Source organism: Ischnura elegans, chromosome 7 (genome assembly GCF_921293095.1).
Source record: "Ischnura elegans chromosome 7, ioIscEleg1.1, whole genome shotgun sequence".
In the NCBI taxonomy this organism is placed as follows: Eukaryota; Metazoa; Arthropoda; class Insecta; order Odonata; family Coenagrionidae; genus Ischnura; species Ischnura elegans.
The window spans coordinates 33,163,180-33,190,653 of NC_060252.1; the positions used below are offsets into that span (position 1 = coordinate 33,163,180).

The 27,474-nt window shown below is 39.4% G+C and overlaps 1 protein-coding gene across 2 annotated transcripts in view; it reads left to right on the forward strand.

Annotated features, from left to right (window-relative positions):
• The first annotated feature begins 5,478 nt into the window (after positions 1–5,478).
• The window catches only part of LOC124161988 (cyclic AMP response element-binding protein A-like), a 553,130-nt gene continuing 531,134 nt past the window's right edge, over positions 5,479–27,474 (forward strand). For both annotated transcript variants that reach the window (XM_046538287.1, XM_046538288.1), the window contains exon 1: positions 5,479–7,227. In XM_046538287.1, the coding sequence (XP_046394243.1) occupies positions 7,141–7,227 (87 nt within the window). In that variant the 5' untranslated portion in view covers positions 5,479–7,140. The remainder of the gene's footprint in view (positions 7,228–27,474) is intronic.

Consider the following 27,474-nt stretch of genomic DNA (forward strand, 5'->3'; position numbering starts at 1 on the left):
GGAAGAGAATTGTATCAGCAAAGGAGGCATTCATAGACAGGCAGGAGCTTCTGATAGGATCGCTGTGTAAGAGTGTAAAGAAAAGGTTAGTGAAGAGTTTGATCTAGAGTGTACCTCTTTATGGTGTGGAAATGTGGACACTTAGGAAGGAGGATGAGTAAAGACTGGAGGCGTTCAAGATGAGGGTGTGGCAAAGAATGGAGATGGTGAAGTGGACGGAGAGGAGTAATGGCGAAGTGCCGGACATGATGGGTGAGGAGAGACAGCTTTTAGATGAGATACGGAGGAGATAGAAGGCATGGATGGAGGGAGTACTTAGCAGGTAGGGGATGTTGAAAACGATGTTCGAGGGTAGAATATTAGTTAAATGAGGGAGAGGAAGGAAAAGAATAGGATATTTATATAGAATGAAAGGGAGTAGGTCAATAGTGAATTGAAGAGAGAAAGGAGAGGCTTCCAGAATATTTCCTAAGTACTCCATGGAAACCTTCCTTAATTGGTAGAATACTTTATAAGTGTTCTGTGCAGTTTTTTTAAACTTTATTTTGTCTGCACTCTCTCTAATGCTATCCAAACCTTAGGAACTGATTTTACCTTCTGTCTTACTGCAGTGAGAGACTTCACGTACAATTCATTTATTTGAATTCATGGTTTACACCAGTTTATAAAAAGTAAATTTTTTTGCAGTTTCATTTAGATGGTGTGACTAAATAAGATTTCTTACAAGCTATGTACAATATCAATTAGTATTCAATAATGAATTAGTCTAGAGGAAAAAAAGAGTAATGATTCATAGTGTGTTTGCTCAAGTAAAATTCAATATTGAAAATCTGAGAGAAAAAACAAAAAGAACATGCACATGCGCTCTATTGTACATTATATATGTTACATTTATTACATTCAAGAAATGAAGTAAATATTCAATGTGTGACAGGGTTTTATGAAAATTTTGAGCAAATTACATTTCATCTTATTTACAAATTTAGTTGTGTTATCAAGGGAAAAACATGACAACTTGCACAAACTCTACTAAATATTAAGTTTGATAAGTTCCTGAAAGCATTATGCGATATCAATTGTAAGAGCATGTCTATGTGTTCTGGAAGCCTGTTCCCTAGATAATGGATTCTTGGCAGTGTGCTGTTGTATGAATATGAATCAGGTAAAGCCTCTTTCAAACTGGCTTTTTTTTAAATGCCGATCATGCTCAGCAACTCTGGCAAGTCTACAGAAGATGCAAACATTTTCTTCAGCAACATTTAAGTCCAACTTTTCACACCTGGCATTCATGGGAGCAAAGGGAGGTGATGGCTCAGATCTTCCAGGCACTTCTTGGTGTTGAAAGCCAAGATGCATGCCTACAATCTGGGGAAACCACCTCTGTATTCTTGTGACCACTTTGGAAGGGTGACCACACTGGAGAGCAGTACATACTCCAAAATGGGGTACGTCATTTGGACATACAAGGTCCATCTCTTTCTCGCTCGTCCAAACTCGCCGATAATCAATCTGATTGGTGGTTCTTGTTGAAAGCTGAAATTTAATCAATCTGGTACATGATCAGATTACTAGTGGCTGAGCGTCCGTTTACAAACCTATGTGGAGAGGTGCATACTTGACTCCTGATGAAGACTGAGAAACAGGTGTAAACTAGTGATACAAATACTTTTGCAAGTGTTGATTGAATTGCAATTGGCCCAAAGTTCTTAGCATCAGGTGATGCACCAGAAAATATTTGATATGTGTAATGAAGCTTGTTTTAAGGCATGAGGGGAATATGCAAAAGGAAAGAAATGAGTCTTTAAAAATTCTCTGGTCGGGAGCGATAATGCAATTAAAATACCTCAACACTTTTGATGGAATGTCATCAGTTCCTGTTCCTTTTTTTAGTGTCCAAAGTTGACCGAAGCTTCTCCACTTCCTTACAAGAGACCAAGAAGCCCTTGTACGTGAGTTTGTGGCTATTTGATCCCTGTAGGCTGGAGTCATCTTAAAAGGTCGAAAAACTGAAGAGAAGGGATTGGCATAAAGTTTACAATTCTCGTGCTGGGTAGCCTTCCTCCCCTGTAGGGGAATTGAGGTAGCATTACTTGCAGACTTTCTTTTATGGTTGATATGACCCCAGGAGACTTTCATGTTATTCTACATGGCATCCTCAACTTATCCACTACACCAGGGGTGCAGCTAGGAATTAATTCTGGGGGGGGGTTAAGGTGCGACTAATACCGTGGTGTGTTGGGGGTATGGAATACCCGCCAGGATAAGCGGTAGGTGAGACATTAAAACTTGCGGAATTCTAAGATGTTTCAAAATGGTGAGTTTTTACGGCTCTCTGAGGGATATTTCATTAATCCTCACACACTTTTCTATTAGATCAATACAATTAAGTAAAATGGATTAAACTTAAAATTTCTCTGAGCTCTGGAGGGGTTTTATCTGCACTACATTGTCGATGGTGAAGAGCAGTTAGAGCCTAGCATTGCTTCTGAGCCCGACAGAACTCCAAGTAAATGTGTTCATTTAAAATTTCCTAGTATCTTCAGGTGATCCCTCTTCTTTTCCCTAGCAAGTTCTTTTAGTTTCTGACAGGACCAATATGAAAAAGAGGATTTGCCCAGACATTTTATTGGTGTGTGGGATTGGACTAAGGCACCAAAGATGAGCACCAAAGGAGGAAAAAGGCATTGCAATATCCTATGTGGAATCTGGAGAGGGATATTGCCAGAGTGGTAGTTGATCAAAATTGGCTTCTTTATTACTTTGATGGTAGTTATAGGATATATTGTTCCTTAACTTATTAGGAACAGGGCATGCAACTTCAATTTCCAAAGTCAAGTGTTGAGACGTAGTGTGCCGCAGAGGTTCTGAGGCCTGCATTTATGCCAACATCATTCAAGGAAGAGAATATTAATATGAGATTTTATTTACAAGGAGTATTATTGGATCTTATAGCATGCAAAAATACTCCTCATTCTTGATACAATTATATTGCCGAAGATGAAAAAGGTTTATCAGGCTGAAATTTTAGTGTGGCAACTGTAAATGGTGCCATTATCTTTTATATTGTTGCCAAGGAGACCTTGCTGATTTATTTATGTATCTAAGTTATGGACTGAAATTGTAAGTGACATTGCTTAATAAGCTCCAATAAATTGATTCCATAAACGTGGAGATCATCTTACTTACCATATCCACATTGGTGACCCCCATGAGGGCATTAATAATCAGCATTTGGTGGAAATGGATTTGTGTGATTATTATTTCTTGCCACCTTCTAGTAGGATTTCTCACATGTTGATGTAATTGAACTGCCAACTTCCTACCACTACTCTCTGACTATGATTGAGTGGTACATTGGTTGGACTGAAGTTCAACTAATTTAACACCCATTTTCTGGGCTAAAATGTGTTTGCTGTAATTTTAAGTGCAGTAGCTTAGTAGAACTTTTACAGCTGCATCAAAACATGGTATGTCAGACAAGGCAACAGAATCCAAATATCCAGCACTCTTGATTCTCATAAGATTCAAAAACAAGGAGAATAGAATGCCAGGTGACATCAACATCTGCTTGAGAGGTCATAACAGCTTCTTGGCTTGCATTGAATAAATAAAATCTTAAGTGTGAATCATGCCAGTCAAATTATTTCCTGTTTGAGCTGTTATATGATTAATTTAGAATATGATAGTTAAATTGGATATCCAGGAAATATCCTTGATTTACCTAAGAATGGACCAACGGGTGATTGCATGGATAGCCAGGAGTAATCTTTGCACTGTTCAGAGATGTGTGATATCCAGAGTTATCACTGAAAAAAGTTTTTTGAGGAAAATTGATCCATGGTGGTATTTGAAGCATGAAGAGAAATTTTTTTTGCATTTCCAGATAGGAATGATGACAAATTGAGAAATTATTGAAACTGCAAGTCTAGTTTATTTTAAAATGAAACAAAATTGAATGTACTGAAAATGTGTAAAATGTGTGTACTCTTCTGTTTATTGTACGTAGCGCATGAGTTCAGCCTGATTACAAGGTTGTCCACCTCATTTTGATTCTAATTTTTCTTTGGCGAATAAATAGAAATGAAATAATTTATCAGCTTCTGCTTGTTCTGATTGTAATTATTTTTCCCAGTACCCAATTGCCTTTTTAGCCTCTAACAATGGGATCAAATGAATGACCTTATTTGTGATGAGGCTATAAATGGTTTACTCTTAAGTGTTAGTGTGCTATGTGATTTCAGTGGGATGTAGCCTTGGCAATGAAAACTACATGCATGAGCTGTATTGACACCTAGTTATTATTTTGATGTTGAATATATCAATATCAATCACATATGGCCTTAAGTAACTCTGTATAATTCTGTTTTATTTAATGTAAGGAAACATGTAAAGAGAAGGTAGGCATTCAAACGACTTCAGTTTTGATGCTTATAATTATCATCTGGTTTGCTATTTCTACCTCATCGAAAGTCAGATAGTGTAAATGTTTACCTTTTGTTGTGTTTTTTTTAGAAGTTTAACTGTGGTAAAAATCCTTGAATGTATCAATATGAAGCAAGGTTCATAAATATTAGCATAACTAAATGGTATTATTTATTACGTTATTACATATGGTGTCATGGTTCCGGAACGCGCCAAAACGCGGTTCCGGCACTGGATAACAAACAACATAATAGTCAAACAATACTTCTATCGATTTTGTTGCCTCAAAATTTCTAATTATACATTCTAAACCAAAACAAAACATTTTCTAATGAAATATAAATAAAAAATTGTGATAAAATATACATAGTAATATTTCACTTACACAAAAAGTTATTGAGAGTGCATACCGGCACTGCTAATTTTGCCATGACGTCACTAATACGGTGTAATAACACATTTCAAGCCTTATTTGTGGGAATAATTAATTATTTACAACTTGAAATACAAGGGAGAAATAATATTTTTTACACCTAAGTAGCGTCACATATGCGCGCATCTCATGTGGAAATAAACTTAAATTCTGTACGTATTTTTTTATGGCCACCGGGTCCAATGTATTCCCATTTCATCCTGAATTTTGAAACTTCCTCTCTCTGTACATATATTCCGTTCGTACCGCAAGTAGTTTTTACTTTCTTGTAGAGATGGCAGGCGCATCGGCAACGTTCACTCGCGCATGTCGGGTGGAGCTAGGTAGTGCATCTGTACGGTTTTGAAACTGGAATTTCACGACTAAAATAAGGAAAACTGCGTCAACCAATGCGTCAGGACTGTGGAAAAAGGTCCAATCCGAAAGTTTAACGTTAAATATACACAATCCGGTAAATTGATTGCGGGTTAAATGCCGTCTTTAGCCGGTGATGTTCGATGGGGCCGGCATGGGACTTGAGCATTTTGAAGAGGCGAGCGGCTGGGAAGTCGACCAATCAGATTACTCGGCGTGGATGGCCGGCGCAAAGGTCATTGAAACCTGCCGGGCTCCGCCCACCGAGGCAAAGCGGCGGATCACTTGTCTATCCTCGTCGAACGAGTGAGGAAGTTTTCCGAGGCGAAGCGTCGTATTCACGAAAGCCGGCCGGCCTGCGGTGTCTGTCGTCCCTTCCTTTACTGCAAGGGCACGCTCGCATACCTAGTACACAAGACGGACGCGCCCGAGCGGCAACAGGTGGTTTTGTTGGGCTCGCCACACCTCTGTTGCGTTTTGCTAAAGTCATAAGTGTCACTCGGTCGTCAAGAGGCAACGGCGGCGTTTGTTTGTAGTTGGGAATCAATAAAAGTAGTAGTTGCGCTACGAAGATAGTGCTTTGTGCCGGTTTTTTTTAACGTTTCGGTTACACGGTCGTGTGGGAAGAAGAAGATTGTGTGAATTCGCTGCATACTGTTCTCCATCTTCTTGTTTTCTGTTGTTTTGCATTCCTAGCCTAAATTTCTTTTTCTTTACCGTCGCATTTCGGGAGGAGGAAAAAGAGTTGATACTGTGTTGAGCGGACGCCCGCTGCTTTCCTCGTGAAAGGAAGTGAATAGTTTGGAGAAGGCAGTGGGAGTGACGGTGCGGCGAATTGCCTGTTTCATTTCGGCCTTCTTTGTGAGCGGATAAAGAAAATTCCGGTGCAGTTTATACTCCTCCAAACCACTTTTTTGAGTGCTCAAACGATACAACGAATTTTTTTCGTTGTTTGATCACCATCGCGACCGGTTGAAACAGTTTTATTTTTTATTTTTCTTCAAGGCGTGTGCGTGTGTACCTAAGTGTGTGTTTGGTGTTTGCTTCATGCAGAACGCGTGAAGACTGGATCCTTCCTGCAGTGCACTTGCTCTGCGAGCTCCATAAAGTGTGAAATCGTGTGTGATACTTTTGTTATCGGGAAGTTGGCTGCGACCGCTCCCCACAGACGAGCTCCTCGTTCCCGAGAAAGGCGAGCGGAAATCCCCGGTGGCCGGACCTCACGAGAGCACACGCCTTGGTGCTTATGTGATATATACATACACACATAGCGGCTACTTCCCCCTTCTTGACTTGGGCGAAAAATAACTCCTTGTAGCACACGATACGCACGCCTTCTTTTACACATAGCTGTTTCTTCGCGGCTGGAATACCGACTAGATTCGTGTTGTAATATCGGGAATGATACTCGGCGCAAAATAATTGTGATGTTGTCACAGACATTGCGGGTTTCCAAAACTGACTGATATATTTTTAGCCCTTCTTATTGGAGTTATATTTTTATCAATTCTGAACAATTCGCGGAAGCCTCAAGAGGCATATTTTCATTCAAACGCCAGAAGAATTCCCTCGCCATTATTTTTTCGAAAAGAAAATATTCTACTCGAAACGGATTTTTTTTGGATCAGTGCTCTTCCAGAAGGTGAATGACATAAAACAATTTTTTTACTGGTGAATTGTCGAGTTTCGCGACTTCGTCTTCGGATAAGGCGCTCTAGAGACGAGGAACGTTTTTCGCTGTGCGCGAACAAGAAGTGAAGAAGGGACGCGAAGCAGAAGAGCATCTCGTGTGCAGATAGCTAGCTTCCCATCCTGACTGACCTTGCCCCACTATTGTGAGCTCGATCATAACATCATACGCGCCTGACGGCGGCCTGAGATCAATTACAACGGACCTTCGATACGGCGGAAACCTGGACGACGACTCGGTAATGATGGAGACGTTCGCGGTGGACAAATCGTTTTACGACATCGGGGACAGCGACCTCAAGGAGCTCTGGGACTCGGATCTAGACCCGGTAAGTTCGCTAAATGCGCGGAAATACTTCTTTTTTTTAATTTCTTCTCATATTCATGGAGGGTATGGCGATGGCTGTAGATAGATGAAGGTATGTAACAGTTCTATAAAACCCTCAAAGATTTCGCGTATACTTCGAGGTGGGGCTCTCGAGCTGAGTAGGAAAAACGCGAGTTTAAATTCCTGGCGCGATGAAGTCATTGTGCTACCGTTTGGAAATTTCGCATTCACTTGGAGGAATTTCGAAAATACGCGGGGAAAACGTCGGTTTAGATTCGGTGAAACGCGCAAAGTGGGTTAAAATGTGTGTGCTTTTTACTTATATCGTTAACAGTCTTACTATAGTTTATATATTGTTATTTTTTGGAAAATCGTCGAAGCTTTCATGTAGGTATACTTCGAGGGAGAACTCTTAAAGCTGTGCTCGGAAAACGCGAGTTTAAATTCCGGCAGGAAGAAGTTACTGTTCTAAAACACTATATTGGAGGTTTCGCATGTGTTTTGGGGAATCTTGAAGTTGTGCACGGAAAGGGTAGTTGGTTTTCTAACTCGACGAAATTTGCATTGGGTGATAAGCTTCATGTATGCTGGCGTATTGGGAATTTGATGCCTTTTTTGATTTACATTTTCTGTCCGTTAGCATTCCTTCTTGATTGGTTGTTGAGTTGTTAGGAGTAAATTATGGCTACATAACCGTCATTTTGTTCAAATTTACTTTTTGATCACGGCACGGAAATGATTCCGGGGGTTTTATGTGGTCGTTTAAAACATTTTAAATGATTTTTTTTCACAAAATACTTTGATAATGTAATTTTGAGATCATTTAAGTGGCATCCATTCCATTTTCATCAAGATAGAAGTTTCAAGAAGACATTCACCTGTGATTGATTTTACGTATGACTTTGAGATTAAAATAGGAACCATTCAATATATAGTGAATATCATGTGATCGCGATATTTAAAAGGCTACCGGATTTTTCGTGTTCTAGCGATTTTCAATGGAGGTCTTTTATCTTTGAAGATTTTGAAATGTCGCCTATCTCTCTGGAGATTACGTATTCTGATGCGTGTTTGTTGCGAATGCACCTCGTATTCCGTTGCAAGGAAGTGTGTGTGGCCTTCGAAAGATGTTGATTCCGCGTCACTTAGCGATGCGACGCCGAAGTCACCGTTATACTTTCGCGCGACTGTAGCGGTAGCCTTACCTGCTGCTGGAATTTTGAAGTCATTTTTAGGTAGTTCTGCAAATTGAAATGGGTATATGGCTGTCAAAAGATACGTACGGGGTTTCCAAATATAATATCAGTGGCTTTATTATATTCGTTTCGATGTAAGGGAAGTATGCGTGATGAATTCATGAGGATACCGTTTTAAAAATGAACCATCAAAAATCGACATCGAAATTAGTCGATTATCTGATCTTGTCTTTGCTTTCTAAATACACCATTCTTTCGATGATCACAACTAACTTCAGTTTGCATTATTCGCAAAAATCTGGCCTTTTTATACAGACTGGCCAATTGACTCAGAAGAAATTTGAGCAATATCTTCACAATAAAGTCGCCCGTTTTCCGACTAATAACTGCAAAGTATGTGTCGAAAGCGTTATTATGAAGATGAAATACCAGTTTATTATTTACAAAAATTATTATTTCAAACGTCTGACCCAGGAAAACTTCCCTACAAGCAACTGAAAACGCGACTTTTATTGTTCAAGTTTCTATATTGTTAACTTGGAACAGTGCAATTTTATACATATATTGCACGCTAGAATGCTTATCAGCAGTAGTACCACCTTCCGACCGGCTTAAGGGTGTTTGGCGGGTGGTTATTTTTAACCGAACGCGCGTCATGCCTAACATAGCGTACTAACAATGACTTAAGTGGTATAAGGGACTACATGATCAGTCTTGGTCCTTACATTGTATTCCAAGGGATAGACTGACCCTGAGCTAGATGCATCCCGCTAAATATTGAATGGAAAAAAATAATGTTATCGCATATTGACTCGTTAGCTCTACTCGGAAAAATATGGTTGGCAAAAATAAAGTTTACTGTTAAATTATAACTTTCGATCGTTCGAATTTATTTGAAAATTTGTGTAAGGTTACGGAACGGATAACTTTCGTTCCCTCGTGTCGAGGAGGAGGAGTAGTGTGCTATCGCGTGCCCGGCGGACCCGAGGGCGGAAATGTATTTAAGAGTGCGATTTCCCGTTCCGTCGTCGGCTATTATGAAACTAGCGGATTAGGTGGCGGGCTGACTAACGCCGTATAACGGCAGACACGGCGTAAGGGGTTTGTTATTATTAAAGTCGATTGTATGCTCAAACCTTTCAGTTAGAAATTTTTTCCTCGTTGGTTGTTATTATTTTTTTGCTTTTTTCATTACTTACTGTCTTATGGGCGCTGAAAGGGGTAACTTAAAAAGTTCTGACTGGATATCCGATAAAAGTCAGTCTCCTCCCTGGACTGGTGTATCCTTCCCAGTAGTCCGCATATGTAGATCCCACAGGGGGACTGCTATACCTCCGAAATATTTCAATGGGGAGATTGCCATCACGTGATGTTGAATGCGAGGCTGAATCTTCTACGGTAGTTTATTTTGGTGTTTCATCGCATTACTCCAACAGATTCCGTGAACTCCCCCTCGAAACTTAGGCAATTTCTGCCGGACCTTTCTTCTTCGCCTTCTGATGTAACGGCTGTCTCCCTCCAGTATATTCGTATTGATATGGTAGCCAATCCCAGCATTTGCCTCTTTGAATTAAATAAAAATTGTATGCGAAAAAAAATTTCCTGGGGTATCCAGGATTTGAACGTGCTATCTTTGGACTGAGGGTCGAGCAGGTTAAAGTAAATGGAAAAGTTGCGCGTCGAAAAAGTCTGAAAAATTGGCGTTGGAAAGTTTGAACGAATGAAATGAAACTTGTTGCGAACTATGAATACAACTTCTGCCGTCAAAAAGCCTACGTTTGAGCTCGGCGGTAGCGTATCTTCCAGCGTTTGTGCACAATTCTTCCTCGTGCTTCTGCTGTTGTTATGTGTGACGACGGACGACGCTTTCCCCTTGTTAAGGAGGCTGTGTGTATATGTCGCCGGCTGGAGGGTGACGCTTCACGAGATTATTATGTGATTTACGGCGCGGGGAGGGGGGAGAGGATGATATCACGTATCCAGCGCGGATGACGACGATGCTCGCCTATTTGCTCGCCGTCCGCCCTCAGTAGCTCAGCATCCCTGATATAGTCAGTCCGTTAGGGGCCACGGGATAAACGAGTTCGTAAACAGGGCATGGGCGCTAATGCTACGGAAAATTCAAATGCGATGATACGAGTTTTAAGTATAATTTTCGCATTGTGAAGGTCGGTATGCGTGAGAACTCCATTTTCGAAAAAAAAATCTGTTTTTGTGACCTTTCAATTTGTTGCATTATATTATCGGGCTATTACCGACCCAAAATTCATCCCAAATATTACGTATTTTACGTTATCATCATAGTCCAGTCGAAAAAACCCTGTTAAGCGTCGAATAGAGTATGGTGATGGTGATGTCACAAATTGTTTCACAGTACTCAGTGGTGTTGGGCGTGGCTGTCATGACCAACATGACAACCCTCTAATAACTTTGACCGGAGAGGAAGGGGCGTTCAGTCGGTAACCTTTTTACGTTGTTGCGCTTATTAGGTAATTTGAATGAAAAAAATTCTTCGACCGATTAGTCAAATAATCTATGCTCGATGTTTTCAGTTGTCAATATTCTGACACGGTTCTCAAAATATTAGGAAATTGTCGTCGAGGAAGCGACCACAATTCAAGTCGATAGCAAAAATTTACAATGGTATTCAGACTTTTCCTTTTGCTAGTCCGTGTTGAATGCATTGAAAAAACGGAGCAATCAACCGCACTGCGTGTCAAGACGGCATTCCTACTGTGGCGATCAATCAAGTGACACCTGACCTCCAGGCTATAGTGATTAAGAAACCTCAGCTCGACACTCATTTTCCCTGATTACGATACACGAGTCGAGCGTCGAAACGTCGGCCCAGGTAAATTTACCAGGCGGAGAACCCTAGAAGTCCTTATCTCATGACGAAGCCCTAATCGATCATCGAAATGTCGGCCATGGATTATTTGATACTTTAGAGAACCCGAGCAGAATTCTTCAATTAGTTTGCTGGTAATCCTACGATCTTAACATAATAAAGATGATGCTATTAGCGAGACCGGTCGTATAATAATATAAAATTGTGAAGTTTCCAAGTAGGCTTCCGCGGAGATTATGATGATATCTGGTGATTTTTCCGGGTATTCTTCCGCGTTTATCCATTTTGTTGGACAATATTTTGCCAACGTTACAGTTGGCTTCCTCAGGTCCACTGAAGTGGCTACTTGTGAAGTGAAGTCTTCAGTGGACCTGAGGAAGCCAACTGGAACTTTGGCGAAATATTGTCCTACAAAATGGATAAACGCGGAAGAATACCAGGAAAATCACCAGATATCATAAAATTTTGGAAATTGTTCCTGCTTCTTTGTTATGTTCCGTTTCCACTCCATCTCGCCTGAAACCTCAGATTACCTACAATCTTATTTAACGTTCCTTGTGGACATAGTGGTCTCGCTCCGTTCCGAAGACTACCGATTTACACTTGTTGCTGTCAGGTTCATTGTCCTTGCCTGGCTCACATGGTAGTTTTCGGCTTCCGATTTGATGAATCGATGATCGCCCTGTGTATAGTTCATGTTCAAAGAGATCACTCGCGATCGTTCCGCGCGGGTATTCGTGTATTGGGCCCACGAAGAGGTCTGCCTCGTCCGTCTCCATGGAGTTATTTAAGTGTCAACCTAGATTAAGGGGTGATTGAGAGGCTGCTCTTGTTTGCTCCCATTGGATTTCATTTCTCGCTCCTGATTACCCCTTTCCTATCTATGCTTTGTATTCTTGTCCGATCAGTTATACCGGTTATACTGCACCTAAGATTGGTCCGCGATTTTCTTCTTCGGTCGATTCTGTTTTTATTTCCACACATATACTTTTATTTGGACATGTTTAAGAAGACAGTCGTAATTTTTTTTAGTTTTGTTTCTTATTTTTCATGAAGTTTTTCAACAATATTTGAACGCTAAAAGTATTTAAAATATGGCGGTTGGGTACTATTTTCCGGAAATTAGAGTGAATTTGCCGCGGCAGGTTAAACTTCCTTTGAAGCGTGTGAGAAAAATATGTAGTTTAATGTTATTATTGCATGTAACTATGATAGGTGTTTGTGACTGAAATGCACGGTTTGAACGCTTATAAAATTGAAATAAAAAACTATTGAAAAAAATTGTTTTACCTTCACTCTGGGGGACATTTAGCTAATAATGCACTTTGGTGACATAAAATTGTATATAATGAGCGATAAATTAATTTTTACTTCATTAATGCATTATTATCGGCCATAAAAGTAAAGGCCACGGCAAAACCTAAAGATTATTTCGTATTAAGCGTCCGGCAACAATGAATTTCTGACAATTGAGTAAGGAAATTGTGGACCAGACTGCGCTACTTTCTCCCGGTCTGTGAGTTAGTGTCAGCGCGGATGAAGCGAGATTGAGATGGGGCTGTGTCTGCTCCCATTGGGTTTCACTTCACGCTCTCGATTGACGCCGCCCTATCTACCCCTCCCACTCGCAGACAATCTTTCTGTGTCTATTCCCCTATTGTCCCGAGCACTGTGCCCTTTGGAGGGTCGTTCCAACCAGAAGAACTGAGGCGGCTGCACGGCTCATTGGCACTATCGACATCGTTCACTTCCGCGCTTTGTGGCTAACTTATAGATTTAAATTCATGCCGTGAATAACGGGAAGAAAACTGAGAAGTACAATTAACCATTGTCGTTGTTTAGGTACATCTTCATGGTATCCTGCGAATGAAAGGGATGAATGTTTTTATTATAAACTCGTTAAGATGCTGCGTGCTTTATTTTAAGTTGTTGGGTTCTACAATGGCAGGCGCGTATATTTTATTCAAGGATTTGCTCACTCCAGTGGTGAACCGTATATGCTGTTATGAAATTAGTTTGACACATGTATACACTTATGTCCTGAACCAAAGACGTGCAGATAAACTATCTTGATTATAGGAAGTGTTAATTAGTCATTATTATTATTATTATTTTCATCGTTATTTTTATAGGTATTCTACGGACAAAGGTTTTATCTAAGGGCTAAGGTATCAAACATGCATCATTTCCACTGCATAAAAAGAACACCGAGGGCGACATTTATCCTGACCTCAATGCGTACAGTACAATTCAGTGGCGTAGCCAGGGGAAGGGTCCGGGGGGTCCGCACCACCCAGAAATATAAAAACAATTATTTTACTTCATAAAAGAAAAACCATTGAAATCACGAATTCACAAAATATTTCTTCAGCGAATAAAGTTTTTTCGATTATGAAAAGTGTTAAAATTAGTTTAAAACCCTATACTTTGTACCCTGCTTCTAAAAAATTCCCCCCCCCCCCTAGTTTTGGACCCCCCCTCCCGAACGAAATTCTTGGCTATGCCACAGGTACAATTACCTATCAATACTATAGATCATGTATGTTATTATTAGATCTCTGCATTTCTTCCGGGTTTCCTTCCGCTCAAACCATCGCCGCGGAAACCTACGTTCTAACATTATGTTATTATTAGTTTAGGAATTCAACCGGCTAAAGTATATTTGTGAGATATATTTAACTTTGTGAGCCTCAGTACCCACGCAAATGTCATCAAATGCCCCGGAAAATTATTTTTGAAGGCATCGATTGGACATTCTTCGTCACTGAGGTCCATTATTTTCAAAGCATTTCATTAATTGATTCCCCACGTTTCCAAATCAATTGAGTCCAATACAGTGATGCACCCGCATGGTACAATAATGGATCATTTAGCCCTCACAAAGTCGGTATCCCATAGATTCGTTGTTGCTTTGTCTCATCGGGTCCTTGGTTGGTACGTATAGGAGTAGTTTATTCCGTTGCTATATGTTTTTGCTGTAGAGTTATTTTTATTTATGTAACGGAGATATTTTTCATGACTTTTAAACTAAATATTTTTGTCACTCGGGATTCTTCTTCCTGCAAATGCGAGCAATGCCGTAATGACTTTATTTTCCCCGTATTGTTTGGTAATATTTGTGTTCGTCGTGTGATTTCGCGCCATTTATGGGTGGTTTGCAATTGATTGATATGCATGTTTTTTATTTCAACTTTCTTGTTGAGTGCATCGCAAGCACAATAGTGATGACCATTACTAGATATCGATGGCTAAGTTCTAACAACACGTATCTCAAAATTTGGCCGGTTATCCGGCCGATTAGCCGGCCGATTAGCCGGCCGGCCGGTTATTGACACAGTTATCTTAAACGAAGTGGAATAACATTAAAAATTAGAATTCAAGCAAAAAACAACTCTTTGTCGGCAAGTACATGCTTCTTTTTCAGTTTTATGCATTTTTTGGTTTTTAATTTTTGCGCACAATCGCTATTTTGCTCTCCTGAAAAGTTGCAATTTTTTAGATACGTGGTATTAGAACATAGCTATCGATATACGTTACGTACTTGAATCGCATGCCTAAATTTCTTACCTTCTATTAATTTGAAGGATATATTTTAACCTTACATCGGCAGTAGCAAATTTTTGCTGATGGCTAAATACCTTTCCTGCCATATCCTTTGCCGATTCAGTTGTAAATTGAGATCCTCCATATTTACGGTGGCGACGCGTGTCTCCGATTGAATTTCTGCAAACGGATTGAATTCCCGGCCGGATGGTGCAAATTCGCTGATTTAGAATAATTTTGCTGGCACATGTGCCCGTGTATTGCGTCTAACATATTTTATTTTTAGAAAATTCTTTCACTTTCTAGACGTTTTTCCTTATTTTTACTGACCGCTGCTATCCATGGTCCGTGCAACCTTATGAGAGAAAATGCCACATGCATTTTCTTCTTGGCCGTAACCCCGCGGACTCTGAAAGAATCCTCACCAAATGGCCATTCGTGTCGTTGTCGTAATCAGTCTAGCATGGGTTGTCAAGCTGAAAAATTAAGAAATTAATCCAGCCTATCCTTGAATATATATATCGGAAAAATCTGCATGTTGTTAGTAGGTTTTCATGGCCTTTGATCATTTCTTTATCGCTATTTTTATATCCGTTGTTTAACATATGTATTTGAAAGAAATATTTTGGGTAATGATCGCCAATAAATATTCATACTGTATTTGACACTAATACGAGTTACTGAAAACTTAATGTTTTCATATTAGTTCGTGGATTTTGTCTCAAAAATCTGAACTTATATTTGAGGCTGTCACAAGTCTTCCTGCGATAAAAAAAGATTTTGTCTAAATTATTATTTGTAATACTTTTCTGAAATGCTACTTTCAAATGGGATATCCTTTGATTATTACATAAGTTAGCTGGTCACACATTTTTTCAGAATATTTATTCATTGTATCTGTTTTTCCAACAATACCTACTCACTTATTCCTAGTATTAAAGCCATCTCTTTCTTCTATTTTTTTCACGCAACGTATTTTCACTTAACCCATTATATAATTTTTCTTATGTATCGATGGCGTGAGAGGTGAGATTCATTTAATTCTATAATAATTCTTAGAAAGTGGCGCACCGAATATCGGCTTCCTCTGACGATTATTTCCTTATTTACGTTCATGTTTGAACATAATTATTTTTCCCTCCTGAGCTAACATCACCTTAAGAAAATGTTTCAGAATTCAAACGAATGATGCATACAACACGTTGGGCTCAATGTTTTTGATCCATAGTCCAAGGAGTGCTATAAAAAGGGATTATTTTTAAAATTTCACGACGCGTCTTTTCTCGGTAGAACTGCTAGAGTAAAGGGCTTTTGTTACATTTTTATTGATTTATCGTGCAGGTGCGGATGTCCTGGCTGTGTTTTGGTATTATTCAGGCAGAAATTCAACCTCTTTTTCGCTTCTCGAAACTTCTGTTGGTTCGTGTTGATCCTCTTGAACGTGAAGTTACGTATGTCGCAAGTTGTTCTCATGACATTCATTCGCCTCGTGCCATACACACTTGCACGTCCCATTTCCCGTGTTTAGGGAATTCTCTCTCTCTCTTGTGTCGAAACGTGATGTGATTGTTGTATGTTTATGCTCTCGCAGTGCTGCTGTTCACGTGTTTTAAAACGACGGAGGAATGTGCAAAACAAGCGACTGTGGTGGCTGCGTTCGCACGTGTTTATAGATAACATCCCTCTTTCAGCGAGCTTTCTCAGAATTTTTGTTTTCTCTCGATACCTTGTTTGTTCCCAGTGCAGGTGGAAAATTTGTGTGGCAAATGAGTAACTTTCCTGTCATTTCTGTAACCGTGTGGGATTGTTTTCAAAGAGGCCGGTTATTGCATCTATAGAGTGGCATCAGAGTCGCGTCTGAGGATGACCAACTGCTTAATACATAGTTCGAGCGACTTTCGCTTGAAATTGGATAATCTTCTCGTTGATAGGGCAGGTTCAAAGTTCGAATTCGCAAAAAAAATAATATGATGTAAGTGTACCCCAAGTTGTCAAAGCACGCGCATATTATTTGGGATAGATCATACAAGCATTTTGGGAATAAAGGAATTAAACTTTGTATGGTTCACTATTATTTTAATATGGGTAAGACCCGGGTTTCGTAACGTGGTTACATCTTCAGGTGTAACCACGTAACGACCCCGGATCGTGCCCGTATCGAGGCCTGTATCGGGGGGAGGAGGTATGCCTCGCATAAATGACAATTACCAAGGAGGCCACAGGTTAAGGCCAGCTTACGGGGTGCTGTACTTGAAGTGCCCGCCTCAAAGATGCAGGGATTGGGAAATCTCCGCCACCTCCGGGTTTTGAACCCGGCGACAAGGAGTTGAAAGTCCGCACCCTATCCTCAGTATCAACCCATACCCCCTCTGCAAAAAGTTTCTTTAGCTTAAGGGGCTTACAATTAAAATTAAATCGAAACTTGAGTTACGTACGCGGTGGAAGGGCTCCATATTAATAATGAAAGACACTTTGTCTCTTCCACAAATTTATAAAACATTTCCTATTTTATTACCGGTTTCGGCTATTACGCCATTTTCAAATTATGTAATTCCTTAAAAGTAAGTTGAAAATGGCCATTATATATCATAATTAAGACAAAGACAAGTGAGCATAGATTCTCCGAAGAGGTCTTTGCGCTAATGTCTGCGCTGGCGCACTCATAGGAGAAAGTATCATTGTTTTAATATTGATTTACTTCAGATTAAATTTAACGATTAACAATTATCAATCAATGCCACGCCACAGGCACCTATATGAAACCACCTCACATTCCGAACACCATAAAGATATGTATTTATTTGATAAAACCAAAAACAGCCCCTAGGCCTTTACATTGGCTTATGTGAACGATAATAAATTATGTAAACATTATAAAACAAGTATGAAAGTAATCCCGTAAATACCAATGATGTTCAACACATGAAATATGTGCAAAAAGGTTCACTAAATAGTTCCGGTAGAGTTTAAAAAAGGCGTAGCCAGATTAGTGGTCTCAACGTATTGACATTGAAAATGTTTAATGAAAATTATATATTCGACTTAATTTTGCGGAAGCCAATGTATTAATATTGCCGATAGTGTGTGGTTTCCATCTCTTGCAATCTATCCCGCCTTTCTCTCTGCTCCTAGTGCGGAAGCAAAGTTCTCAAGTTCGAGGTGAGCTGTCTCGAGGAATGTCGACGAACTGGGAGGAGGGGGGGAAGGCCATTGTTGGTGGAAGGGGCATCTTGAGGGGAGGGAGCGCGGATTCCTGGTAACTGCTCCGACTGAGAATTCTCTATAGGTGTGTGTGTGTGCGAATGCATGTAGCCGAGAAAGCAGGAAAGCAAGCAATCGACGCGGTGCAAGCCTGTTCGGAAATAGATTGGAAAGTCTTGTTTTCGGAGTTTCGAAAATGGCGGTCCTTGCAATTTATAAATAGCCCTGGCTGATTTGTTCGGCCTTCCCGCGGTATTCCTGCATGCCGAGTTTTATTACGGCGTTGCTGGGGATTTGTTAGGGGATCGTGGTGACGCAATGGGCAGAGCGTTGGGCTATTGCTGAAAGGATCTAGGGTTCAGATCGTGGGTGAGGTTTTCGGACACCCCTAAATTCATGTTATTTTTATTGGGATAGTTAGGTTTTATTAATTTTTGCTATGTTATGAAAGGGGAAAACATAGACATTTCCAAGAAATGAAAAGTTTATTTTTTTGTAATTATCTACTTTGTAATTAATGTGCCTGCAAACTAATATACTATTTTTGTTCTTATAGATTTTTTACTGAACAATCGATATTTTTCAACTTATCTATCTAAATGAATATTCTCCTCCTGCTAGTTGGACTAAGGAATGATATTGCCTCTTCTTTGCTACGAATCTTTTGATAGGCTTCGGTTCATGACCATGGGCTTCGGGTTGATGCGGTGGCTAGAGTGTTGTGTTACCCCTTGGTTTCAAATCCTGGCGGTGGTGGATATTATTCAGGTATTGGTACATCCCTGTTTTAGGGGTTTGTGGAGTACACGTCAAGCTTATAGCACTACGTCCGTGCGTTATGATACTATTAACCTTGGTCCCTATGACGCCTTTCCTAAAGGGCAGACTAATGCTAACGCCGGGTTTCTCTCCACCCTTACTTTCCCACGCTTCCCTATCCTATCGAAAATTTATTTATTTAACACCAGAAACAGTACTAAGGCCTCTACATTGGGTTTTATAAACAAAATAAATATTGATCTCTCATATTGGTCCCTGGTTAACGCGAGAAGAAGAACAACTCGCATCCCTAACACACTAACTGCTGGTGGTGCATCGTATACAGGTGACGCTAGGCCTTCAGCTTTCAACAATTACTTTTATTTCAATTTCACCCATTCACTTCCGAACACCTATCTCCCTCTTGTCCAACCGATTTCCACTCATTCCCTCGGAGAAAATGACCTAATACTTCGACCCCTTCCTTGAAATACTTACCTACCCTGAGGATATAATCGTATGCATGTTGAGAGATAAATCAATAAACCATGCATTTTATTTTTGCCACTTTTGTCATTCTTGTCTTTATCTTACCATTAGGGCAATTTATACGCCAGTTTATGATGTTAATTGAAATCTGGGAAGATAAAATCTCTGATCGTTTCATTAGCACAAGTGTGGTTTGAATTGAAAGCCATGAAATGCATTATTGTGTCATGTAAAATAACAATTTTGGCGTACACATTTCTCGATTAATCGGTCCATATCTATTTGTTTTCGAGGATCAGCGGGTATACCCATTACTCATATGTAGGTAAGTGAGAGGCCTAGATAGGCAACAGTAGACAACTATGGATGAAAGGATGTGTTGCTTGCATTCACGCAGTTGCTTCAAGGAAAGATTGAGCGCTCGGAAAATCATGCTGGTAATTTTTTTTCATTTTCATCATGCCTCGGTTTATCTTCTGGCCGGGGTTAGGAGGTCATACACTGGCCAGCGGTTTTCTTCTTGATTAGGGCGGATCGCTTGAAGGGCTCCAGAATTGGAGGACTTTAGAGTCTCAGGACACTTCTTCCTCAGTCAGTGGTGTTGGGCGCCCAATAGAAGTTACAAAACTGCTTTTGATCGCTTGCCTTTGACCTTCGCGTGAAATTTGGTGTTTTTCCTGTTGGCACCATGGTAATCAGGGCTGAATTTCCGCTTGACTTGTTACAGATATTATTAATGCAAGAAGAATCTTGTATTGTTGCCTGTTGGGATTTTATCCAAACAAAAATTTTCTTCAGACGTTGATTTTAAACGAGCCGACGGAATTATAAATATGGGATGAACATGGGGTTTGAATTTGTTTGGTGGATAGTGTTTTGGTCAAAAATATTCGTGCATTAGGCTTTCCAACCGCTGGACACGGGTTTGAATCCCGGCGGTGGCGCAGATTGTTTAGGGAACTCCATTCCTATTTTGATGCTTGGTGGAAGACAGTCAGTCCGTCATATTTGACGTGAAGTCGTCGACTTTGAGCCAGTGGAATAGCCAGAAATTTCATTCGGGGGGTCCATAATCAGAGGTAAAGTCTTTAAAAAAGAACAGGTTTCTAAACAAAGGGTTTTAAACTAATTTTAACAGTTTTCATAATCAAAAAAACTTAATTTGTCAAATAAATCTTTCGTAAATTCGTGATTTTTCAATATTTTGTTTTCTTTTATCAAGCAAAGTAATTGTGATTTTATATTTCGGGGGGGGGGGGGGGAGGAAACTGTACCTCCCCCCTGGATACGCCACTGTGTTGAGCCTCACTTGAAGAGGTTTGACGTTTTTCAATGGCGTCACTCGCTAGGACGACTCATTGCATGTTCTTATTTATTAATTGTTGTAACCTTGCATGATTTTGCTTTAGGAATTACGAACAGTTGGCAAATGTTGCCTTCGAATGAATGTGGGCGTGTGATTTGTAAGTATGCGTGATATGTTTATCTCCGTACGGTGTGCATGTGGGGGTCCTTTCGCGTTGTTTATGATGGTGATTGGTCACCCCCTGCCAAACACCTTAGAGGTGGGTCACAACATATTATGTAGATGTTCCTTTAAAAATCGCCATCGTTCGCTAGCAAGTCATCTTCATGTCTCCTTCGCTGCGATGGATTTTCCAGCGCGCGTCCACCAAATGCAGTTGCATTTCTTACGGAGGGAGGGGAGATGCATTTTGGCCCCCTCTCTTTCCTGAGCCATCTCTCAATTTCGCATGGAAGAGACTGGCCGTGGTTTTATTCTTTTTTGCCCTCTCCTCCTGGCTTGGCACGGGGAATTTCATTGTTCTGGGAAATATCGGTGAAAGCTGAGGGAATTGCGACTGACTCCGAGTTCGTTTCCGAGTGTGAAGGATGCTGTTGGATGGCGGACCTGAGAGAGTGAAGAAGACTCAGTTCGACATCCTAAGGCGCTATTGGCAGTCTGTCAACATATACTTTTTCCGAATCCCTCTTCTAACACACAAGTTGTTAAATGGTTTAAACTCCTCAGACCCATGAGTCTGAGCTGTTTTATTTATATTTCAGGTTCCTTTCATAATCAGGGTGGGTGGGAAAAATAACATCACAGGAAATTTGAAATAAATATTTATTAACAAAAATTTTACAGTATTTTACACATATGTGCACCTTGGGATTTTGGGACAATATCTTTATGATGAAGATCAAATGGATCGACCGAGTTAGTAACGAGGAAGTCCTAAGAAGAGTAGGAGAGAAGAGAAGCCTCATGAAAACCTTAATAAGAAGACGGAATTACCTTGTAGGCCACATCCTGAGACATGATGGCCTGATGAAGACAATCGTCGGAGGACAAGTGGAAGGCAAGAATGGAAAAGGAAGACCTCGAACAAAATATATGGAACAAGTAAAGAGAGATGTGAAAGAGAAGAAATACGTAGGTGTGAAAAGATTAGCTGATAGGAGAATAGAGTGGAGAGCTGCGTCAAACCAATCCTAGGATTGTTGACCAGTGATGATGATGATGATGATCTTTATGCACTACGATAATAGAAAGAAATTATCATCAAGAATACTTCATTATCATTCATTAATTTCAATTGATATAATATTTATAAACATTATTTGTTATTTTTAGAGCACTGAATAAGCTTAATAAAAACACTTGACAACGTACACATCTTTTTTGCTGTTGTAGTATCCAACAATAAATGTAGTTGTGTTCCAATGTTGTAGTATCCAATAATAAAAACGTGGAGGACTGGAGAGGATAAAAATGTGATAAGTATCAGAATACTGCTGTATTAGATCAGTGTTGGGATTGTCTGGAGTGTAATTCTTGTGAGTCAAATGAATTTAGCTTATTGGCCGGACGATTCGGGAAATGTGCAATAATATGTTCGTGTTCATGGGAAAATTGAATAAATATTTTTATAAATTTCCTATACATGGGCAATGAGTGCGATGATTACGTTAGATACATGTATGTTGTTATCAAAACCATTTTTATGCTATTTAACTATCTAACTTAGTTTTGCACTACTTTTTTATTATTTTTAAAATATTATCACCGTAACTATTTCAGTGTGATTATTATTACACATTTTACTGGGACTTGCAGTATGTTTTTAAGCAAGAAGTTCCAAATTACACCGGCCTGTTACAGTATGATTTATTGTCAAAGAAGACCGGGCCTATACCATTCCTGCGCCAAAGTAATAGTCCATTGATACAAGGGAACGAGACATCATTCTCAAGAATTCACATAATTTTTCGAATATTTTGCAATAAGTATTAGTTGAGATTTTATGAAGAATTATTTTAATTTGCCGAATTAAATTTGTCTATTATGTTGTGCTCTTCCACAAGACGCATTCTTAAAATGTATCAGTAACTTTACGGCGTTTGAATGATGAGGTTTCCATTTATATTTTACTGAAACGTTCTATGTCTGGGGTAGTTTTTTACCTTGTCGTCTCAATTATCGATTTTATATATTGTCAGTATGATGGAAATGACAAGTGCAAATGTGCATCAGTGATATCACACGTTTAACAGCTCGACGCGATCTAATCGTGTATTTGTTTCTGCATCATTATCAACGAATTCAATTCGCTGAAGATGTCAATTTTGAGCTTTGCTTTATCTATCTATCATCGCTGGATTTTTTTGCGAGTGTAGATTACAGCAAGATAAAAATACCTTTATCACTTTGTCTAGTTTCTTCACGCGTGAGCTTCGGAGCGATATATTTAGCCGCCATGTTTAATTGGTAATCGCGATTTTTCCTCGACGTCTTCTCATCGAAATGGAACACACGGTGTCGGAATCACCTCGAGTAACGAGATCGGGCGATTTCCCGTGTAGGTACTACGATCTATAAATAATGGTAATAAGTGGTTAGGTAGTTGAGGAGAAATTCCGTGAGGATGGAATCGATTTTATGCCCACCTATCTCGATCATAATGTGACGAACCTGAGTTTATAACACACGCACCGGTAATATTGCAATGTGGGTCAAACTTTCCCTCGCGAAAGGATTTTCGAGATCTGAAAATTCTCTCCATCAATCCATCGCCATTTTTATGGCCATGCGTGGATGCGTGAACTTCATTCGCGCTTTTCAATCTTGACGAAATCCTCGCTCATTGGTTGAATTTTTTTGGCATTGTTGCTGCTATTATAGCGTATCTCTCTCCTCACATTGTTATAGATTTAGTAGTTAAATTCATTCTGCTTTACTTAAGGTGTTAGCCACCTCAAGGCCGTATGACTGGAAGTATGTGTTCATCTTACGATGACATTAGCATAGAGCCAATATTATTGGCTTCTGCGCATCCGGTAAGATTAACGAAGGAGATACCAGAACTCATATCAATAAAAAATTCTGATTATGTATAAAATATTTCTTATTTACCGTGGCTCCCATCTAAACAATGTTCACAATTGTCTGTTATAACATAGATCGGGATCTCACGTCTACGCATTGAGATTTTTTTTGAAAGTTGACATTCAGAATGGAGATTTCATATTCATAGCATAACACACCTAGCCTTTTTTTATTTTAGTCAGGGGAAAAAATCTGGAGGAACTACTGTAAGTATTTTTGAAAAAAAAACAACTACACAGTATAAGAATTTTTAGGTGCTTTGACACTTCAAAATAATGAATACACATCGCTTTTGGGCATAAATTAGAAGCGATAGAGGGGGTTAATGGAAATGGGCAATGAGAACCAATAGATAATATGTAATGGGGACTATTTTTTGGGCGGAAAAATCAATTTAGACGCATAAATAATTATTTTTGTTTCAAATAACTAAATTCCCCATTAGTTTTTGGACACATCTCGTAGACCAAGGATCTTCATCCCGCCGCCCCCGGGCCGCATGCCGCTCGCCAACTAATTTCTTGCGGCCCCTAGAGGCTAAAGAAAATATTGTATCGCGAACCAAATATCGACACACACGTCAAAATAAACGATGTTAAAAATCGCATTGACTAATCGAACATTTTAACCAATCAACATTACTGCCTTTGAAATGGAGTGGATTGGAAGCCAAGGGGTACAATTGATTTCTCTTTTCTATACAGAGTTAGATTCAGAAATTATGTATGTAGAAAACAAACGAGATAAATTAGATACTTAGTGGTGCATTTGATTTTCCACTCGATGTCAGCACAGAACAGAGACCCACTCGTTTCCCTTGGCAACTAGGTTTTTGTGTATTTATTCTAACAATTAACTTTACCTAACTCTGTTGAGAGAAAAAATCACTTGTACCTCTTGGATTCCAACCCAATCAATTATATGTTTTAAAAATTGCATTGATGTGGTGATAAAGTGATTTTTTACCCTTGCAATTAAAAAGGTTGGAGACCCCTGTCGTAGACGGTAACACGTACCGGGTAATGAAACGTGTTATCAGTCTTTAAGAATTAGCTATCAAACTACTATGCCTCTCGACCTGTTGCATGGACATAAGTTGCAGTGGCCGTTGGTCATCTTCGGGTTTGCGGCGTCCCGTGTCTTCTTCTTACATCGGGAGTGCTGAGAGGACGGACGCCTTGCCCTATTTTGGTCAGCAGTCGCTCCTCCGCCACCTCCCTCTTCGTAAACTCTTTCCTTAAGATCCGGATTCTCCCCTCGCGTCCGACCGCTCCCCCATTTACCCCTGTGGTTGAATAAAGCCACTCCGAAGGCCTTCTTGCTGCATCACTGCGACCGTTTTACGCGATGCGTAAGTAGCTGCAGCTTTATCTTGATAGCACAATTCTGTACTTCGGAGTTAAATGACGCTATGTCCATTTTCCTAATTTTTCAGGAGAGCAGTTATAAGATTTTTCAAAAATTTAACCAGTTATTACTAGAAGGTTAGGTAAATAGTTTACTGCATTTTTATATCACAATATTATTGGTGTGGTGACTTAACCTTCTAGTAATTACAGGCTAATTTTTTTATACTCTTGAAACTGCCCTATTGAAAAAATAGGAAAACGTACATAGATTCCTTTACCTCCGAGGTACAGAATTATTTATGTAAAACTTCACGATCGTAAAAAGATTTTATGATTTCCCGGCGAATTATGTGGGTAAACTTCCCTCGGGTTTCCCGTTGGGTAAGAAACTATATTTCTGCCGATGTTTCGAGCTCCGATTCGGGAATCATCCTCAGGGCCGCTGGATGTCGTTACTATGAAATTGGAAACTCCACGATAAGAAAGCCAATTTCCTCGTAACGACATTCAGAAGCCCTGAAGATGCGTCCTGAGTACGAGTTCGAAACGGCTGCAATGCAGTTTCAAACATGGTGGAAATCCGGAGAGAATTTTACCTACTTCAGGCTCTTGTTTGTTCTGTGACGTCATCGTCATGAAGATACATTTCACCGAGTTAGTTTAGTACATATGCAATGCAGTTTAACCATGCAGTCTTGTAGGTCATATGAAAAATTATGAACCTTCAGGCCTTCTACAACATTTATGATGCTTATAATATGAAAGCAAAGGATCCCAGGAGTAATGAACGTACCCTACGGAGTTTTAATTAATTATTTTTATTTTTAACAGTATCCCCTGAAAACAGCACACACTTGACATTTTACGACGGTGGTTTTTTATTAATTTAGAATGGGCGAAGACAAGCACCCATATAGTGTTTAGGGTTTACCATCGATGTTTTTATGTAATCTTGTCTGAATTTTAAATTTAAAAATCATAATATTCACGTAGTATTTTAAATCGAGGCGAGAAACTAAGATAAAGGTGTCTTTGCTATTAAAAACATTTTAGTAAAAAAAAATAAAAAAATTTTTTTTTTGCCAAAAAGAAAAAATTTAATTTTTTTACAATCTCTTCAGCAGTGCTCAATGCGATTTTGTGCTTCCACCAATTTGGATTTACTAATTAAATTTGATTGGATAATTTAATTTATTGAAACTACCACAATCACGTACAGTGTTGCGCAGCTGGGACGCGAATTCTATTTTCGCGGTGGAGTATGCGTATATTTATCTTTTATTTTAAAGTCCCTTCAGTAGGTCCAGTATGAATTGTGCTTCCACCAATTTGGATGCATTGATTGAATTCGAGTGGATGATTTATTTTATTGAAACTACGTGCAGTGCCGCGACTGGGACGAGAATTCTATTTTCACATTGTAGTATACCCACCACGGATGTAACAGGCATTAATTTTTTTTCGTCTGTCTATAAATTCATGTTTCCATGCCAGGACTAATGGAATCGGATGATCTTACGTTGGTAGCACTTGCTACTTTCCTGCCTTCATTCTTGTCTCGTCCTCCCCCCCCCCCTTCCTCCCCATCTCCTTCGAAATTGGTGGGTATCCTTCCGGGGGCAGTTTTTGTTTGGCGGTTGGTGGTCCCAGGGAGGAATCTTGTGTTTTTTGTTCCTTTTTCTTCCCCGTGGTCTTCATTCATTTGAGATGAGTGAACTCCATAACGTTGAGATGTTATGAGACTAAAATTCACGATTTACTTAATATCAAATCAGTGGCGTAGTGAGGGGGTGTCCAAGGGGTCCGCCACCCTAAAATATATGAAAAAACAGTTACTTTTCTTCGTAAAAGAAAGCAAAATATTGAAAATCATAAATTTACATAAGATTTCTTTGAAAAATGAAGTTTTTTTCTATTAGTAAAAGTGTTAAAATTAGTTTTAAACCGTCTACATAGTACCTACCCTGTTTTTGAAAAATCCCCCCTCCCACACTCCCCGATTTTGGATCCCAACCGAACTAAATTCCTGGCTACCCCACTGTATCAAAATTATGTCCTCATCCGGTAGGGATAATCCTATTAAAGAAATTTTTTCTATTATTTTATCCTATTTTTCCACTTCTTTAAATTTTTCTTTCAGTGTACTAATTCTTCACGCTATCTATACAGGACTGTTATCTTACTTTATGCTTAAAGGTTTCTTCTAATTCGTATAACGAAGCATGTTCCTGGTAGCTCATTGTATTAATTATGAATTTTTTTCGTGTACATATTTATGAGGAAAAATGGATTTTCGATGTAGGAAGTACATATATATGCTACTACCTTATTAATTTTTTTAGAGACATGATTATGGTAAATTTATTTCATGATGAGTGTTGTTTTCACTGTGCAAATTCATAATGGAACGCCACATGAGATTTTTGCCGAACGGATTGGTAAGGAAATTCGTTTTGTCCTCCGTACAACAAAG